Here is a 19469-nt window from a genome sequence, read left to right on the forward strand (position 1 = left end):
AAGATGATTATAGTTGAGAAAACCACACAGTGGTCCTCCTGGGATTATAATCTTGGGGAGCCACAGAACTGAAGCACTGGAATTTCTCTGTAACTACCAAAAAGGGCATACTTCAATAGTCTTTTGAAAAGAGGAAGGGAACAAAAGTCAAGTTATTTGAATTACAAAAACTTAGGAAAGAAGCAATAGCTATAGGGTAGAGCCATGGTGGCAAATCTATGGCATGTGTGCCAGAGGGGGCACTCAAAGCCCTCTCTGTGGGCATGTGTGCCATCACCCCAGTACAGATTTTGCCAGTTTGTTACCAGAAAGCCAAAGGGACTTGGATCCCCTCTCCCTCTCCATGCTCACCTGAGTACATTTCTCACATCACCTGCCTCACTAAAAGGATAGGAGGGCCTAGAGATGGGAGGTCCTGGGTTCAAATATGACCTCAGCCACTTCCTAGCTGTGTGACCCTAGGCAAGTCACTTGACCCCCATTGCCTAGCCCTTACCACTCTTCTGCCTTGGAACCAATACACAGTATTGATTCTAAGATGGAAGGTAAGGGTTTAGAAAAAAAAAATTTTTTAAGGATAGGAGGTCAAAATCAGCCTGGACCCCATAGTGAGAAGTCATGATGGCTATGAGTGGATTTCCAATTCATCAGATTTGATTATTTTCTTTCAAATTTAGTCCTCCTCAGCAGAGGAACTAGACAAAAGCAATTTTCTAGAAACTAGACAAAAACAATTAACAGTCAATTATTTAGTTTAAAAAAGAAAATACTATATATTAATAGTAATGTTAGCTCCAAGGTTGAAGAGGATTAAGGGTTAGGTAATTAGGTTATAAGTGACTTGCTTAGAGTCACACAGCTAGGAAGTGCCTGAGCTCATACTTGAATGCAGGACCTTCCAACTCCAGGCCTAGCTCTCTATCCATTGAGCCAGGATTATTCTTTTTATTTTTAACCCTTACCTTCTGTCTTGGAGTCAATACTGTGTTTTGGCTCCAAGGAAGAAGAGTGGTAAGGGCTAGGCAATGAGGGGTCAAGTGACTTGCCCAGGGTCACACAGCTGGGAAGTATCTGAGGCCAGATTTGAGCCTAGGACCTCCAGTCTCTAGGCCTGAGCCAGGATTATTCTTAATTCATGTTCCTTTCTCCTCAGAGCTTCCTTAGCCCTCTGGGTCTGATTCCTCATTGAGTCTTTAGTGGAGATTGTCTCATATGGTTATTGATCTTATTAATCTCCCAAATACCATCATTTCCTTGAAAGCAAAGCATTATGGCCCAATAGGACAAGTGAGTTGGAGAAGTACAGAGCTAGAACTGGAAGAGATCTAGACCAACATCTCATTTTACAAATGAGGAAACTGAGGCCTCCAAAAAGTGAACAGGCAGTCACTATCTGAGGGGGAGATTTGAACTCACCTTTTCTGATTCCAGAGCCAGCACGATTTCTACTCTATTTTATTTCTTCATTCATCCATGTATGAACATGTGTATTTTTTCACTAATTATATACTTCTATATGTACATATTGTTCCCCTTGATAGAAGGCAAGCTTCTCCTCCAAGGAAGAGATTATTTTGCTCTTTGTCTCTCCCTCTTCCCCAATGGTCAGCCCAGTCCTTGGCACACAGTAGGCACTTCATAATTGCCAGTTGCAGTGAATTGAACAGAAGGTTGGCATCCAGTGGGTTAGAGATTTGCTCTCCCTTAACCAAGGAAAACACCTCCAGCCAACCAAGGAGCCAAAAGCTTCAAGAACACAAAGGGTTAACGCCACCTGTCACCTTAAGAACATAAACGCTTCCTTTCTTCCCCCCTCCCCCCCCCCCCCAGGTCTCTTTACAAAGTCTTCCTGGTCACTCCTCCTCCCTTGTCTCCTCCTCCTTCACTCCCTGAGCCACCCAGCGCACCAAGTTCTCCTCACCTTTAAGATTCCAAAAACAACACCCGGTTTGCCATGGTCAATGGTTAACACTTGACCGCCTCTATATAATCCTTCCCCGGCGGGGCGTCCTCCTGGGTTCAGCACCGGCCAGCTCCCTCCGCCACCATGGTAAACTTTTGGCAGTTACTATGGGCTTATCGGAAGTATCTGATGTCCGTCCTGTTTCCAGTCTTGCTGCTGCCCCTGCCCCTCCTGATCCCAAACAAGGTAAAAGGGGTTTGCTTTCTGGGAGGGGGGCTGAGAGAGTTTGGGGAACTCTGGGGGAGGCCAGCTGAAGGGAGCACGACCGGAGGACATGGGTTAGCCCGCTGGTCTTTCCCTCTCCCTCCGCTGCCAGGACGACACCTGTCAGATTGCTGCTGTCTTGCTTGAGTTGGCTTCTCTTTTCTCAGCCTTGCCCCCGCTCCACACACACACAACCGGCTGGAATTAGCCAGGACGTGTGTGTGTGTGTGTGTGTGTGTGTGTGTGTGTGTGTGTGAGTGTTGAGGAGGATGGAGGCGCTCCCAAGATCATAAATCTATAGTTGGACAAGACCTCAAAGACCATTAATAGTCTACCCCCCTCATTTTACAGATGAGGAAACTGAGGATCGTGGATTCAGAACTGGAAGGAACCTCAAAGCCAACCCCTTCATTTTTGCTAACCCTTCTCTTCTCTCAGAGTCAATACTAAGTAGTGGTTCCAATGCAGAAGAGGGATGAGAGCCGGAAAATAGGGGTTAAGTGATTTGCTGGGGTCATTGAGCAAGAATGTGTCTGAGGCCAGATTTGAAGGTAGGACCCCACTCCCCCATCCCTTTAGGCCTGGCTCTTAATCAACTGAATCAGCTAGTTGCCTCTCAAGCTCTTCATTTTTTTTAAAATGATGACCAGGATCTTAAGAGACTTTCTAAGAACCACACAGGAAGTGTCTGAGATAGGATTTGAACATAGGTCTTCACAACTTTAAATACTTGCTTAAAGCCCTACTGGTAGTCATCTTTGGAGGCAGAATTTGAACTCAGATCCTCTAACTGCAATGCCAGGACCCAGTGCTCTACCCTCTGAACCTGCACATAGACCAGACCCATTTGTTCTTGCTTTGAGAAGAATGATCCCATTCCATGAAAAGGTATTAGTCTTCTTTCTTGTATGAAGTGGAGCCAGGGTAGCATGGTCTCCTCTCTCCTCTTACCCAAAAGATCTCAAAATGTACACAAAAAAAAAAGTTCAAAATCAAGGCTGACTTTTGTAGTGAGATTCTGATGCCTGCCTAGGCTGCTACAGTTGGGATATGCCTAAGAGACCCAAACTAGGACCCTTGATGCTCCCAAATCACACAGAACTGGACCAATCTGGGAGCTACCAAGAGGGAGGACAGTCTTTAGGCTGGCTGAAAAAGTTAACAGATGACAGATGCCCAAAGGGAAAGAAGTATTAAGAGATGCTCTGGTCCACTTCTCAAAGAACTGGGAACACAGGAATGCAGGATAGGGACCTCCAAGGCAGAGTGAAGGACAACAGGGAATGAAGGGAAAGGACCAACATAGAAACCTGTTTCTTGGGCTTCAGGGAACCTTGGCAGTGGGGCCAGGTGAGGCATAGGGCTTCCCAGAGCTGGCTGAGCAACCTCAGGAGGCCAGCTTTGGACAGAGTGTCCTCACTTAAGCTTCTGATTCATCCTCCCCACAGCCACTCAAGAAGCAATCGGGGAAGGCTCTTGTCCTGCTTGCTCAGGGAATAGTAATCCCACTGCTTTCCAGGGATACCTCCAAATACCCAATTTTGCTGATTCGGTCCTCTTTTCAAAGATGAAGGAAACAACCCTTCCCCTGGCCCCTTTGGGGATAGGTTGGCAAGAACTCCCAGTTTCTGAGAAGTATTCTAGATTTAAAACCCAGCAGAGGCTGGGTCTGATTCCCCTAATAAAGGGGAGGCAAACCCTGGGCAGAATAGTATCTCCATATGCCATGGGTCCATAGTGTAAGTTAGAGACCTTGATCTTTCTCACCTTCACTGCCATACCTCTGTATTGTACTTTCTCTCTAACAACCCTGTGTTGTTACCTGAACCCAGGCCAGGCAGGATGTTTTATCCTATTCCACAGATAAGGAAATTATCTGTTAGCCAGATAAACCACCCCCCAGCCCCAGCTCCCTCCTTCCCTCCACTATATCCAATGCGGATGACTTCCTGGTTTTCAGTTATCTCTGAGAATGTGCCCCAGCACCCTGGATCCTACCCTTGGCCTCTTTGGGGCCGTGTTTAGTGATCTCCTCAGACATTCTCCTGCTCCTCCAAAGCGGCGAGGGTCAATTCATCTCCTATTCCCCAGACTTGGTCTTTCTCCTTCCCTCCCTGGATCCCTTAGGCTCTCCTTCTTTCACATATTCATTCTTCATTCAACAAGCAGCTGTGATTTCTAGGTGACAAATCCAGGCACTAGGCTGCTAGGCACTAGAGCTATAAAGGCAAAATAAGGAAATAGCCCCTGCCACCAAGTAGTAATTCATTCATTTATTTTTAATAAAGTATTACTTTCTGTAAAGACAGAAGGGCAGGATCTAGGCAAACAGGGTTAAGTGACTTGCCCAGAGTCACACAGCTAGGAAGTATATGAAGCCAGATTCAAACCCAAATCCTCCTGACACTCAATCTACTGTGTCACCTAGTTGCCCCCACTCCCAAGGAATTTTTTTTAATCTTTACCTTCTGTCAAAATTGGTTCTAAGGCAGACGAGCAGTAAGGGCTAGACAGTGGGGGGTAAATGACTTGCCCAGGATCACACAGTTAGGAAGTATCTGAGTCCAGATCTGAACACAGGTCCTTCTGTCTCTAGGCTTGGCGATCTAATTCACTAAGCCTGTCCTCCCAAGTAATTTACATGTGACTTATGGCAAAACTTCTAGTAGCAAATAAGTAAATAAAAAGTCAAAGTGGGGGAAGGAGAGAACACTGGGCATTATTATAGTGCAGGTACTTAGGAATGCTGGAAGACGGGTTGAGAGAGTTGAAGAGGAGTGGGTAGACAGTGTGCTTGGCACCTAGAGGAGCAATCCTAGGGAATCAATGGAGAAGAAAGGACAGAGGGAGCTGATCCATGATCAAATCTGTGCCTCTCAAGGCATGAAGCTCATTCAATCTCAGATCTAGTCATTCAAGAAGCAGCGTGGGGTATATAGCTAAATGGCTCAGTGAATAGAGAGCCAGGCTTGGAGATGGGAGGTCCTGGGTTCATATCTAGACTCAAACACTTCCTAGCTGTGTGACCTTGGGCAAGTCACTTAACCCCATCGCCAATCCATTACCCCTCTTCTGCCTTAGAATCGATAAGTTGGAAGGTAAGAGTTTAAAGAAAACTACTGATCCCCCCCCAACCAAAGAGTTTTTGTTGATGTGGGGCAGATCAATTCATTTTTACTGCATAAGAAATATCAATATCTCAGCATCCTAGAAATAGCTTTGATCTCTCATTCTCCCTAAAAGAGTCACAGGGAGCCCAAGCAGAGTCCAAACCACATTTTGAGAACCACTGCTTTATAGAAACTCCCTGGGCAGTCTTGCCACACCAGCTCTGAAGTCTCCCCACTAGCTGTCTTTTCTTGGCAGCTCAGAAGGGTAGTGTGGCACCTTGTGGCTGCTGGACAGTCACTGGGAGCTAACACCCCTTCTGGGGTTGTACATGATTTCAAATTCAGACCAACTACTCTACCCCCTCATATTCTTCAGGAAGAAAAATGATGTTCAGAGAAAGTCATTAATCCCTAGTTACAGAGCCAGTTCTGAGAAAAAGCCTGATTCAACTCTGGGACCTCAGACTCTCCATTACATCCCTCCATCCCTTCTTGCTCTCTTACTATACTGCTGTCTCCAGTAGACACACTACCTAGATTAAGAGCTGTTTACTAGGTGGAGTTGCCTTATAGAAGGTTTTGTTATAATTTTGTAATTCATTCCCCCTTAGAGAGAGTATCTAAGGCAGGGTGACCTTATCCCAGTCAATTGACAAGCATTTTTTAAAACCCTTACCTTCTGTCTTAGAATTGATTCTGAGTATCAGTTCCAAGGCAGAAGAGCAATAAAGCCTAGGCAATGGGGGGGAGGGGGGGATAAGTGACTTGCCCAGGGTCACACAGCCAGAAAGCATCTAAGGACAGAAGCAAACCCAGGACTTCCTACCTCTAAGTTTGGCTCCATATAGCTGCCCTTAGACAAGCATTTATTAAGTAACTACTATGTACCAGCCATGGTATTAGACCCTGGAAATATGAATGCATAGAATGAAACAATCTGTACTTGCAATAATCTCTCTATTGTCAGAAGTTGTATGCCAAAATTCCAGATATTCTCCTTCCCCAAGGGTCATTCATTCAGTGGGCTTTTTGTTGTTCAGTCATTATTCAATCATGTCTGACTCTTCGTGAGCCCATTTGGAGTTTTCTTGACAAAGATACTAGGTGGTTTGCCATTTTCCTCTCCAGTTCATTTTATGGATGAAGAAACTGAAGTGAACAGGTTAAGTGACTTGCCCAGGGTCACACAGCTAGAAAATGTCTGAGGCTGGATTTGAACTCACAAAGAGTCTTCCTGACTTCAGGCCTGGAATTCTATCTACTGAGCCTCTTAGCTGCCCCCACATAGACCTATACCAAGGCCAAAATGTCCAGACAACAGAGAGCATGGCAAACATGGTCCACCTTCTCCTGGAGTGCCCGTGGGGATAATAGGCTAAAAGAAACAATGAGAGTGGATTACAGTCTTGAAGGTGGCTGTGACAAAATCACATCAAGACCTCAGCCATTTTTAGGCTATTCCATTTATATTCCTTTGGTCAGAAAGAGACATTAGAATAGCTGCTTGTCTGGAGGTAGAAAGAAGATATGGATTCAAATCCTATCCTTGGTGCTCACTACCTATGTAAAGTTGGAGAAGTCAGCAAGAAAAAAGAGGAAGTTGGACTAGATGGCTTCTAAGGTCCCTTCTACATCCTTGGATCCCTTAATCTCTCCTGCATCTGGTGAGAATGAGAATCAAGGCTTAAACTGGGCAGTCATGCCATTCATCTCCCTTGTTCCTCCTTAATTATTTCCTGAGCTTATCTCTTTCCCCAGTCCACTTAGACAAGATGAAAGAGGACATCAGATGTGTAACACTAGCTATACATGTCTCAAATCTGTGAGACTACACAAATCATTGAACATCTCTGGGCCTCAATTTCCTCATTTGTCAAATGTGAAGTCTTTCTTCCAGCTCTAGATCTGTGAACCTATAAGTCACTTCTCTCTGGACTTCACTTTCTTCACTTGTAAAAAATAAAAAAAGAAGAGAGAGGATCTGTACTCCTAGGGTCCTTTCATCTAGAATAAGATTTTCCTTTCATGTCCTCTGAGATTCTATCCTGCTTGACTATGCCTTTCCTCTGGTGCCAAGAAAAAGAGCTAAGTCATTTCAGTATTCTAAGTCCTGCCTGCCTTTATTTCCCCTCTTGACCTAGAAAATTAAAATCTCCAGCCATCCTGCTTTAGGAACTTGCTGTTGTCGATAGCAGGCAAAAGTATTTCCTGGACACAGAATATGATATAGAGAAAATAAATGTTTGCATCAAAAGGCAACAAGTGGTAAGGGCATTCTGTGCAGGATTTGGGAATAGAATGATCATAGCTGGTGGGAATCTATCCAGTTTGAGTCCATGCTTGATGACCACCTCATTGACCTTGGACCTGTCTCTTAACTGCCCTAGGACTCGGTTTCCTTATCTGTAAAAGGGAAAGAGTTTAGTTAGATGATCTGCCTCTAAAGATCTCTTCCATTTCCAGACCTTTCCTTTCATGAGACAATCTAAGAAACTTGGAATTAGAAGGAACTTTGTTTTCCAGTTAGTCCAATCTGTACCTAAAAACAAACTGTTTCTACAACATGCCCAAAAAGGGATCATGTAGCCTTTGCTTGAAGAATTTGGGGCATAGAAACTAGTATCACCTCCAGGCTACCCCACTGCCCTTTCAGATGGCTCTAATTTTTAGGAAATCTTCCCTAATCTAATAGAAATTTTCCTCTTAACATCTTCAACCCATTGCTCCTGGATCTGCCTTTCTATATTTCTGTCTGTTTATCTATATATCTATCCATATATCTATCATCTATCCATCTACCTATATATCCATCCATCTATCTATCCATCCATCCATCTGCCCATCTAGCTAGCTATCTGTCTGTCTTTCTATCTATCTGTATATCTGTCTTATGTATCTATCTGTCTATCTATCCTAAATGTCTGTCTATCTCCATCTATCTATCTATCTATCTATCTATCTATCTATCTATCTATCTATCTGTATGTATGTATGTATGCCTATCCTATATGTCTGTCTATCTATCAACCAACCCATCCATTCATTCATCTACCTATCTATCTATCTGTCTGTCTGTCTCTGTCTATCTATCCTATATGTCTGTCCGTCTATCTCCATCTATCTGTCTATTCATCCATTCATCTATCTATCTGTCTGTCTCTGTCTGTCTATCTATCCTAAATGTCTGTCTGCCTATTTATCTCCATCTATCTATCTATCTATCTGTCTGTCTGTCTGTCTATCTATCTTTCCTATATGTCTATCTATCAATCAATCCATCCATACATTCATCTATCTCTATCTATCTGTCTGTCTGTTTGTCTATCTCTGTCTGTCTATCTATCTATCCATCTATCTGTGTCTGTCTGTCTATCTATCTGTCTATCTGTCTGTCTATTTATCTATCCATCTATCCATTCATCTATCTCTCTATCTATCTGTCTGTCTGTCTATCCTATATGTTTATTTACCTATCTCCTATCTATCTATCCATCTGTCTGTCTTTCTATCTATCCATCCATCCATTCATCTATCTATCTATCTATCTATCTGTCTGTCTATCCTATATGTCTATTTACCTATCTCCTATCTATCTATCCATCTGTCTGTCTGTCTATCTATCCATCCATCCATTCATCTATCTATCTGTCTGTCTGTCTGTCTGCCTGCCTAATCTCTCTCTCTCTTCCTATTTGTTCTCTATCCCTAGTGTCTTTCCTGAGCTCCAGAAAGCCACCACCAGCTGCCATGGCTCATTGCCACGGGCACCTCAGACTCGGGATGTCCAAACCAAAGCTCATTCTCTTTCCTCCATCCCCTCTACTCTTCCAAAAACTTCCTGATGTCTGTGGAAAGCACCGAGGTCTTTCCCGTCAGCCAGGTTTGCAACTTCAGAGTCTCCCCAGATTCGTCACTCTCCCTCATCCGCAGTCATCGCAACTGTTGCCAAAGTGTGCTGATGGTGCTTCCACAGGACATCTTCTCTCCACCCACCCACATACACACACTGCAGCAGCATCACCTTAACTACTGCAATTGTCTCCTCATTGGGCTCTGTGCCTCAAGTCTGTCCATTCTCCGTCATCCACACAGATGCCCAAACAGTGTTCCTGAAAGCCCAGGACTTCACAGTGACACTTCCAGGATAGGATAAAGTCACTTGTGTTTGCCACTTAAAGGCTTCCGCCATCTAGATTTGGGTGACTTTTCCAGGCTTGTTAGTGCATTACTCATCTTCAGTCAATCTGCATTCCCTTGAAATTGGTCATCTTGCTGTTTCCTAAACGCAATGCTCCATTTCCCATCTCTGCCCTTTGCCCATGTCTGCTTTGCATTCCTCCACCACCTCTGACTCAGTTTCCCCCACAATTCTAAATCCTAAGGCTGATTCCATGACCTGCTCGTGAGGACCAAATGACATAATCTATGTAAATCACTTCAAGGTAAAGATGGATAACCTGAGTATTAGGCACTGGTGGGGGTTTTCGTTAATAGATGTGGTCATGCAAAATATATTTCCACATTGTTTAGTTGTCTCTGTCATGTGTGACTCTTCATGACTCTGTTTGGAGTGGTTTTCTGTTTCCTTCTCCAGCTCATTTTACAGAAGAGGAACTGAGATGACTTACTCAGACTCACCTAAGCCTGGATTCAAAATCAAGTCTGCCTGGCTCCAAGTCTCTGTTCCTCCCTATTATAACTGACATTTTTATAGCTCTTAAAGTAGGGGTTTCTATGCTAGTATCAGTTCTAAGACAGAAGAACAGCAAGTGGTAGGCAATCGGGGATAGGTGACTTGCCCAGGGTCACACAGCTGGTAAGTGTCTGAGGCCAGATTTGACCCCAGGTCCTCTTGTCTCCAGGCCTGGCCCTGTATCCACTGTGTCACCTAGCTGCCTTTATTTCCATTTTAGCCACATCACAAAACACATACAACAATAAAAATAAAGGGCATAAAAAAGTCTGCTTGAATCTGCACTCAGAATTCATCAGTTCTTTCTCTAAGCTTTCTTCCTCAGGGACCCTCTGGAATTGCCTTGGGTCATTGTGATCAAAGTCACTAAGGCTTTGCCAGTTGATAAACTGTTAACAATATTACTATGACTATGTCCATTGGAACTTTTGATTTTAAAAAAGATTTTATTAACTACCTTTCAACATAATTGGTTTTCCTTTTCAATTCTGAATATTTTACTTTATGTGTTAAAAAAAAAAAACATTCTGAAGGAGGTAGCTATGTGGCTCAGTGGTTTGAAAGCTGGACCTAAAGAAGGGACGTGTTAGATTCAAATCTAACATCAGACACATCCTAGCTGTGTGACCCTGGGCAAGTCACTTAACCCCCAGTTGCCTGACTCTTATCACTCTTCTGCCTTGAAACCAATTACTTAGTATTAATTCTAAGACAGAAAATAAGGGTTTTAAAAAAATTTTAATCACAGCAGAGACAAGAGGTTCTGGATTAAAATCTGAGCTCAGTCACTTCCCAGCTATGTGACCCTGGGCAAGTCACTTAACCCCCATTGCCTAGCCCTTACCACTCTTCTGCCTTGGAACCCATACACAGTATTGATTCTAAGACAGAAAGTAAGGATTAAAAAAAGTCCTATGTGGGGAGCAGCTAGGTGGTTCAGTGGATAGAGAGCCAGGCTTGGAGATGGGAGATCCTGGGTTCAAATGTGGCCTCAGACACTTCCTAGCTGTGTGACCCTGGGCAGGTCACTTGACCCCCATTGCCTAACCCTTACCACTCTTCTACCTTGGAACCCATACACAGTATTGATTTCTAAGATAGAAGGTGAGGGTTTAAAAAAAAAAAACATGAGAAGGAATCTCTGGGCTTCACCAGACTGCCAAAGGAGTTCATGATAAAAGAAAAGGTTAGGAACTGCTTTGGGCAGCTAATTAGCACAATGGATAGAGTGCCAGACCTGGAGACAGAAGAATCTGGGGTTCAAATCTGGTCTTAGACACTTCCTAACTGTGTGACCCTGGGCAAGTCAATTAACCCCAATTGCCTAGTGTTTGCCACTCTCCAGTCTTATAACCTATACTAGGACAGAAGATAAGGGTTTGGAAAAGAAAGGAGAGGAGAATAGAGGAGGGAAGTGGAGAAGAGAAGAGAAGAGAAGAGAAGAGAAGAGAAGAGAAGAGAAGAGAAGAGAAGAGAAGAGAAGAGAAGAGAAGAGAAGAGAAGAGAAGAGAAGAGAAGAGAAGAGAAGAGAAGAGAAGAGAAGAGAAGAGAAGAGAAGAGAAGAGAAGAGAAGAGAAGAGAAGAGAAGAGAAGAGAAGAGAAGAGAAGAGAAGAGAAGAGAAGAGAAGAGAAGAGAAGAGAAGAGAAGAGAAGAGATATCAGCTATAATAGCCAGGAACAAGGACTTGGAGCCAAGTAGATTTGATTTTCAATCTGGTCTAGTTCAGCATGAGCAAGTCACTTAAATTTCTCTGAGTCTCCATTTTTTAAATCTGTAAAATGGGGATAATAATTCACAGGTTCTTTTTACAATCAAATGTAATATGCCTTGAAAACCTTAAAAGCTATATAACTGCAAGCTATAATTATTCTCCACTTCACTGGACAAGTACTAAAATTTCAAGTCAAAGAAAAGAAGTTTAAATTGTGGCTCTACCTTGTACAAGAGACCTTGGGCGAGTTATATACCTTCTTTGGGCCCCAGTTTTCTGACCTTGAAATGAGGGGGCCATTCCAGATGGTCTCTAAGGTCCTCTTCCAGTCAGAAGCATGCCAGAGTCATCACATTCTGATGTGGGATTGTGAAATTTTTAGTTTGAGCAATTGAAGCCTCTAAAATCAGCCAATGCTACAAAATCAGGGATTGATTTATTGTTTTGTTGATTGTCTAGAACCAAGAAAATGTTAATAAAGCAAAGTCAACTTAAAAGTACGGGGAATAAAAAGCCTGGGAAACATGTGTGTGTTCACATATGTGCATATGCCAGGACTGGAGTCAGGAAGACTGGATCTTCCTGAGTTTAAATCTAGCCTCAGGCTCTTACTAGTTGTATGACTATGAACTAGTCACTTTACCCTGTTTACCTCAGTTTGCTCATCTGTAAAATGAGCTGGAGAAGGAAATGGCAAGCCATGCTAGTGTCTTTGCCAAGAAAACCCCAAATTGGGAATGGGGGGGAGGCAATTGGATGGCTCAGTGGATGGAGAGCCAGGTCCAGGGACGGGAGGTCCTAGGTTCAAATCTGAGCTCAAACACTTCCTAGCTGTGTGACCCTGGGCAAGTCACTTAACCCCCATAGCCCTTACTGCTCTTCTGCCTTGGAACTAACACACAATATTGATTCTCAGATAAAAGTTAAGGGCTATAAAATTTTTGAAAAAAGAAAAAAGAGCCCCAAATGAGGCCATGAAGATTTGGACACAACTAACAACATGTGTGTTATATACACACATAAACATATGTATTTTTTTCTGGACAGTTGTTTTTTTTTAACTCTCACCTTCCATCTTAGAATCAATACTGTGTATTGATTACAAAGCAGAAGAGTAGTAAGGGGCTAAGCAATGAGGGTAGTGACTTGCCCAGGGTCACACAGCTAGGAAGTATCTGAATCCAGATTGGAACCCAGGACCTCCAGTCCCTAGGTCTGGTTCCCCATCCATTGAGCTACCCCAAGAATAATATTTGGTTTTGTTTTTAAACCCTCACCTTCCATCTTGGAATCAATACTTTGTATGGGTTCCAAGGCAGAAGAGTGGTAAGAGCTAGGCAATGGGAGTTAAGTGACTTGCCCAGGGTCACACAGCTAGGCAGTGTCTGAGAGCAGATTGGAACCCAGGACCGCCCGTCTCTAGGTCTGGTTCTCCATTTACTGAGCTACCCCAAGAATAATGTTTTTAAATAAAATAAAATACATGAGATTAGAAAAGAAACATTTCTGGATCCAGTATTTTGGCCAAGAAGACTCTAGTGGGGTCAGAAAGAGTCAGACATGAGTGAGAAATGACTGAATAACAACAACACACAGTGAGAAAAATCTTTTTGTTCCCAGTTCCCAGGTTCAGAGTCCCGGGAGGTGAGCTCTTTGAGCCCTTCCAGGTCATTTTCATTCAATAAGGATTAATGAAGTTTTCCAGCTCTGTTGTTCAGTCTTTTTTTGGTCACTAAGCCAGAAGGATTTATTACAATCACTGCCCAGGGTAAGCCAAGAGGGGAGGGAGTAGGAGGAAAGTGCTGGCAAGCACAAAAAGGCTCCTCAAAGCCAGAGCAACCCAGGCGATGGCTGGAGTCAGGCTCCCTGGAGCTCTCTATTACCCAACATCCCTCTTCTCCTGCCTGGTAGCAGGAGCCGGGGGAACATTCTTCAGCCCTTCCTCAAGCCTTCTCCATCCCTGAAGACATTTACTAAGCTCTTCCCAAGTCCTTCATGCCCCTAAAATCTCCACCTAAATCTGTTAGCATGAGCTAAGCAAGTTACCTTTAAAGACCTCAGTCTTCTCATCTGCAAAATGGGGCAGACTAGACTTGTCCTTTCTACCTAGCAAGGCTGTCCCGGGAGGACCGAACCAGCCGATGCGCGTAAAAGTGGTTCCTGCTCGCCTCACCGCCACCCACCAGGGCCAGTCTCTACCAGCCTAGGTTAACTATCAAACCACGGGACAGCTCTGGGGCATCTGGGCATCTCCTGCTGATGCTTCCAGTTATTCTTGCCCTAGTAATGGTTAATCACAATGTGGGTCATTTCCCACAGCCCTTCAGGGAACGCTCCGTTCATTCTTCCCTCCCTCCCTCTATCCCCCCAGGGCTGGTCACCCTGAAAGTCCTCTTGCCCTGAGTCTCAGAGTTGGCACCGGGCAGATTTTCCCTCCCATTTTGACTTGGTCTCGTGGCTTTTTAGGAAAGATGGTCCCATCTCCCGGGGATCTCTGAGGGCCCAGGCTGGGGCTCCTCAGACTTTTCCTACTGTCTCCTGTGGAAAGTCTGAAACAAGGATTTGCCCATCTAACCAGCTTAGAATGGCAGACGGGTGCCATCTTGGTTTGGGGGTATTTCTATGGCTGGTGATTAACACCGATGTGCTTCATTTAGTTGATCTGTCCTGATCCTTCCCTGGGACATTTCTGGGAGATGATTGGTCATAGGATGACAGACTGAGAGCTGGAAGGGACCCAAGAGGTCACTTAGTCCAATCCCTTCCCATTTCACAGATGTGGAAACTGAGGCTGAGAAAGATAAAGGTCACTCTTCCAATGTCCAAATAGCAAAAGCAAACAGTGAGTTAGCAAACATCTATGAAGCACTCCCTACCAGGTGGGAGGCAACTAAGAGGCTAAAGCACTGAGCTGGAGTTAGGAAGCCTTGGATTCAAATTGGGCTTTGGACATTTATTGGCTGTGTGACCCTGGGCAAGTGACTTAGCCTCTATTGCCTTAATTTACTGGAGAAGGAAGTGACAGACCCTTTCAGTATCCTTGCCAAGAAAACCCCAGGGAGAGCTGTGGTTCATGAGGTCACAGAGAGTTGGGCATGACTGCACAGCCGTAACATGTGCCAGGCACTGTGCTCCAACCTACCCGAGGTAACAGGGGTAGATCCACTTGCTCTATCCATCTAGGTCATGGGATCTTGGACCTAGAGCTGGAAAGGACCTCAGGAGCCATCTAGTACAACTCCTTCATTTTACAGATGAGGAAACTGAGTCCTAGGAGGATTCAGTGACTTGTCCAAGATCATAAAGGCAATATCCAAGGCGGGATTTGAATGCAGGGCTTGATGAAAAGCACTGAAGAATCTAACTTAGCTTCCCTTAGACTTGCTTTAGGGAAGAAAATCAGACAAGCCTGATAACAGAAACACATAAAGTCGTTTTTTTCTTTTAATCCTCACCCTCTCTCTTAGAATCCATACTAAGTATTTATTCCAAGGCAGAAGAATGGTAAGGGCTGGGCAATGGGGGTTAAGTGACTTGTCCAAGGTCATACAGGTGGGATGTGTCTAAGGACATAGTTGAACCAAGGACCTGCCATCTCCAGGTCTGGCTCTATCCACTAAGCCACCTAGCTTATGAAGTTCATATGAAGGTGGTTTGGGTTATTTTTTTGTTTTGTTTTTTAACAAAAGCCCTTACCTTTCATCTTAGAATCAATACTTGGCATTGGTTCTCATGGGAGTTACGTGACTTGTCCAGGGAGACACAGATAGGAAGTGTCTGAGGCTACATTTGAACCCAGGATCTCCTGTATCCTGGACTGGCTCTCAATCCACTAAGCCACTCAGCTGCTCCCTCCACATGAAGGGTTTTTTTTTTTTTTTAAAGGCAGAGTAAACAACCACAGGCCTGTGCAAGGGCAAGGGATGGCCTGGAATTATGTGAGTAGGTAGGGTTGATAGAGAATGGTTGGGATCCATTCAGGAAGACTCCCTGGAGGAGGTGACCTGAAGCTTTGAATGAAGGAAAGGAGAAGATAGATGATAAAGAGCAGATTGATAGGAAGAGATGGTTTTTGGACATGGGAAAGATCAAGCTAAGATACAGGGAAAGAGAGGACCAAGAGCAAAAAAGCCATGAAGGTTGTTGGAGTTGAACAGATAAGAAAAAAGCCAGCTCTCAGAGGTTCTTCATGGTGGTCTGAAATGGACTTTTCTGAATCTTATTTGGATTATCGCTTGTTTCTAGGTCATCTTCATTGACTTCAGAATGACTTGTCTCTGTATCCAATCCTGTGAACCATCCATTGTAACAGAGAGACAGAGACAGAGACAGAGACAGAGACAGAGACAGAGACAGAGACAGAGACAGAGAGAGAGAGAGAGAGAGATGAGAAAGAGAGACAGAGAGACAGAGAGAGAGAGACAGAGAGACAGAGAGAGACAGAGAGAGATGAGAAAGAGAGACAGAGAGACAGAGAGACAGAGAGACAGAGAGAGAAGCTACCCAGAAAAAGCTGGATAGATAAAACACTTCCCATCCATAGACTCCTTCACCTGTACAAAGAAGAAAGGGGGATTCATTTTCTCAACTCTTTTCTAAAGCCCAGCTTTTCTCTCATTCCTTCCCTCTCTCCTTCCTTTCTTCATTCCTTTTATCCTTTCTTTCTTTCTAAATTTCCTCTTTTTATGTTTCTTCCTTCCCTTTCTCTTTCCCTCCTTCCCTCTTTCCTTCCTTCCTTTGCTTTCCTTTTGTATCTTTTTTCCTTCCCCCACTCCTTTTTTCACTTCTTCATTCCTTTCTTCCCCTTCCATTCTTTTCTTGTCTTTCTTCCTTCACTCCCTCCTTCCTTCTTTTCGTATTTCCTTCCCTCCCTCCTTCCTTCTGTCTTTTCTTTCTTCATTCCTTTTTTTCTCTTCCATTCTTTTTTATCTTCCTTTTCTTGTCTTTCTTCCTCCTTTTGAAACAGTATACTTTTTAATCTACCAGGTCCTGGCTATGGCCAGTTATGCTTGGGATAGCCAAGAAGGCTTTGTACCCCTGTAGCTAGAGATAGGGGGTGCCAAGGTCTGCCAAAAGGACTAGGCCTAACTGGTGAGGAGAGGGAGGGAGTCTTCTTTTCTTAGAGCCCTCTTTTCTGGGGCTGGCTCATTGGATCATAGATTTAAACCTGAAAAGGACTTTAGAAGTCATCTAGTCTGATCCCCCTCATTTTTGTCAATGAAGTAACTGAGGCTTAGAAAATTAAGTGACTCTTTCTCCAAGGTCCATGGTCACTCAGTGAATTAGTGGCAGAGCCAGAATTAAAGCCTGGGTCTCGTGTCCAATGTACTAAGAGCATGGGGCAAAACACCAGGTGGAAAAGGGATCAGAAAAAAGATGACTTGGAAACCTTACAGCATCCTAAAAATGTGTAGTTGGTCATCACAAAAGGCTTCTGGGAGAAAATGAGACTAGAACCAGTTCATTTCAAAAAGGATTAAATGCCAACTGTGTCAAGGCAGCTAGGTGGTGCTGCAGTGGAAAGAACACCAGGCCTGGAGGTGGGAAAACTTGAATTCAAATCCTGCCTGAGATGTTTAATAGCTGTGTGACCCTTGGCAAGTCATTTTACCCTTTGTGCCTCAGTTTCCCCATCTGTCAAATGAGTTGGAGAAAGAAATGGCAAACCTCTCCAGTATCTGCCAAGAAAACCCCAAAAGGAGGTTTTTTCTAACATAAAGACAGGACTACACAACAACAACAAAGCCTACTATGTACAACTAGTTATGTTATCAGTCAACAAACACTGCATACAGCACCCTATACTAGATTTGGAGGGAGACAATGAAGAAGATGGAGAAATCATAGTCTTTAAAAAGTATATATTCACTTGAAGGCAGGTAGAAGACTGATACTACAGTATATATGACTAAAGCAAGGCAGTGAAGGATGAAGGAAGTGGTATCTGGGAGGAACCTTGAGGTCAGAATAGAAGTCTTCAAAGTCAAGGTGAGAAAGGAGCACAGTCCAGAATGGACCAATGTAGAGGTTATAAGGGCACCATGGAAAGAGGGTGGGTAGAGGAGAGAGAGGAGGCATGCCAGGTCAGGAAAGAAGGATGAAAAAGGTAAGTCTAGGGGAATGTAGGTTTCTCAATGGAAGTGCCAGTCCCAGAGACAAGAAGTCCTGGGTTCAAATCCAACCTCAGATATTTCACTTCCTAGCTGTGTGACTCCTAGAAAGTTATTGAATTCTGTTTGCCTACCTTTGCCACTCTTCTATCTTGGAATTGATACTAAGACAGAATGTACAGGTTCAAAATAATAACAATAATCAAAGAAAATATGCAATTTCAGTGAGAGGTTAATGAAAATAAAGATGAAATTCATGGACCTGCCAAAATCTAGCCATATTCACCTTAAGGGTCCATGTGCCCCAGATTAAAAAGCCCCTGCAAAGGGTAGATGACTTGATCCCAAATGCTAGGCTAGGGGCGATATGAAGAGAAGCACACTGAGTCAGGAGAGCTGGAATCTAATCTTGGCTTGGCTACTAAATGTGACCTCTGGGCAAATTCACTTCTTTCTGTAATGATCTACAGAACAAATAAATAGGAAAAATAGATGATGGGCAAATGCCTAGGAAGATGGAGGGATATATAGGAAAATGGATGCTAAGTGAATAGTTCGGAAAATAGATTAAGATAGACAAGGATGGATGAATATATAAGTTGAGATGGAGAGATAGATATGAATAGAGAGATAGATGGGTGGATCAAGAGAAGTTAAGTAGATGATAGAGCTATTCTCCTATCTACAGATATCTATTTACTATCAATAGATACTATCTAGATGATGGAGAGATAGATAGACAGACAGACAGACAGACAGACAGACAGATAGATAGATAGATAGATAGATAGATAGATAGATAGATAGATAGATAGATAATAGATAGATGGATGGATGGATGGATGGATGGATGCATAGACTGACAGACAGACAGATAGATAGATAGATAGATAGATAGATAGATAGATAGATAGATAGATAGATAGATAGATGGATAGATAGATGGATAGATAGATAGATAGATAGATAGATAGATAGATAGATAGATAGATAATAGATGGATGGATGGATGGATGGATGCATAGACAGACAGACAGATAGATAGATAGATAGATAGATAATAGATAGATAGATGGATGGATGGATGGATGAATGCATAGACAGACAGACAGACAGACAGACAGATAGATAGATAGATAGATAGATAGATAGATAGATAGATAGATAGATAATAGATAGATAGATGGATGGATGGATGGATAGATAGATAGATAGATAGATAGATAGATAGATAGATAATAGATAGATGGGTGGATAGATAGATAATAGATAGATAGATGGATAGATAGATAGATGGATGGATAGATGGATAGATAGATAATAGATAGATAGATAGATAATAGATAGATAGATAGATGGATAGATACATAGATAGATATAGATGGATGGATAGATAGATAGATAGATAGATAGATAGATAGATAGATAGATAGATAGATAGATAGATAGATAGATAGATGGATGGATGGATGGATATAGAGGTAGATGGATAGATAGAGATAGGTGAATGGATAGAATATATAAAGATAGAGGTAGGTAAATGGGTGGATAGATAGAGATAGATAGATGAATGGATAGATAGATAGACAGATAGATAGGCAGATAGACAGATAGACATAGACATAGACAGACAGATAAAATATTTATTAAGCTGGATATACCACAAAAGCAGGCCAG

The 19469-nt window shown here is 43.2% G+C and overlaps 1 protein-coding gene across 1 annotated transcript in view; it reads left to right on the forward strand.

The window, feature by feature from the left end:
* The first annotated feature begins 1930 nt into the window (after window positions 1–1930).
* SLC13A2 (solute carrier family 13 member 2) overlaps window positions 1931–19469 on the forward strand; it is a 44076-nt gene continuing 26537 nt past the window's right edge. The window contains exon 1 of the mRNA XM_001368620.5: window positions 1931–2149. Coding sequence (XP_001368657.1) covers window positions 2048–2149 — 102 coding nt within the window. The 5' untranslated portion in view covers window positions 1931–2047. The remainder of the gene's footprint in view (window positions 2150–19469) is intronic.

This window comes from Monodelphis domestica, chromosome 2 (genome assembly GCF_027887165.1).
Source record: "Monodelphis domestica isolate mMonDom1 chromosome 2, mMonDom1.pri, whole genome shotgun sequence".
Taxonomy (NCBI): domain Eukaryota; kingdom Metazoa; phylum Chordata; class Mammalia; order Didelphimorphia; family Didelphidae; genus Monodelphis; species Monodelphis domestica.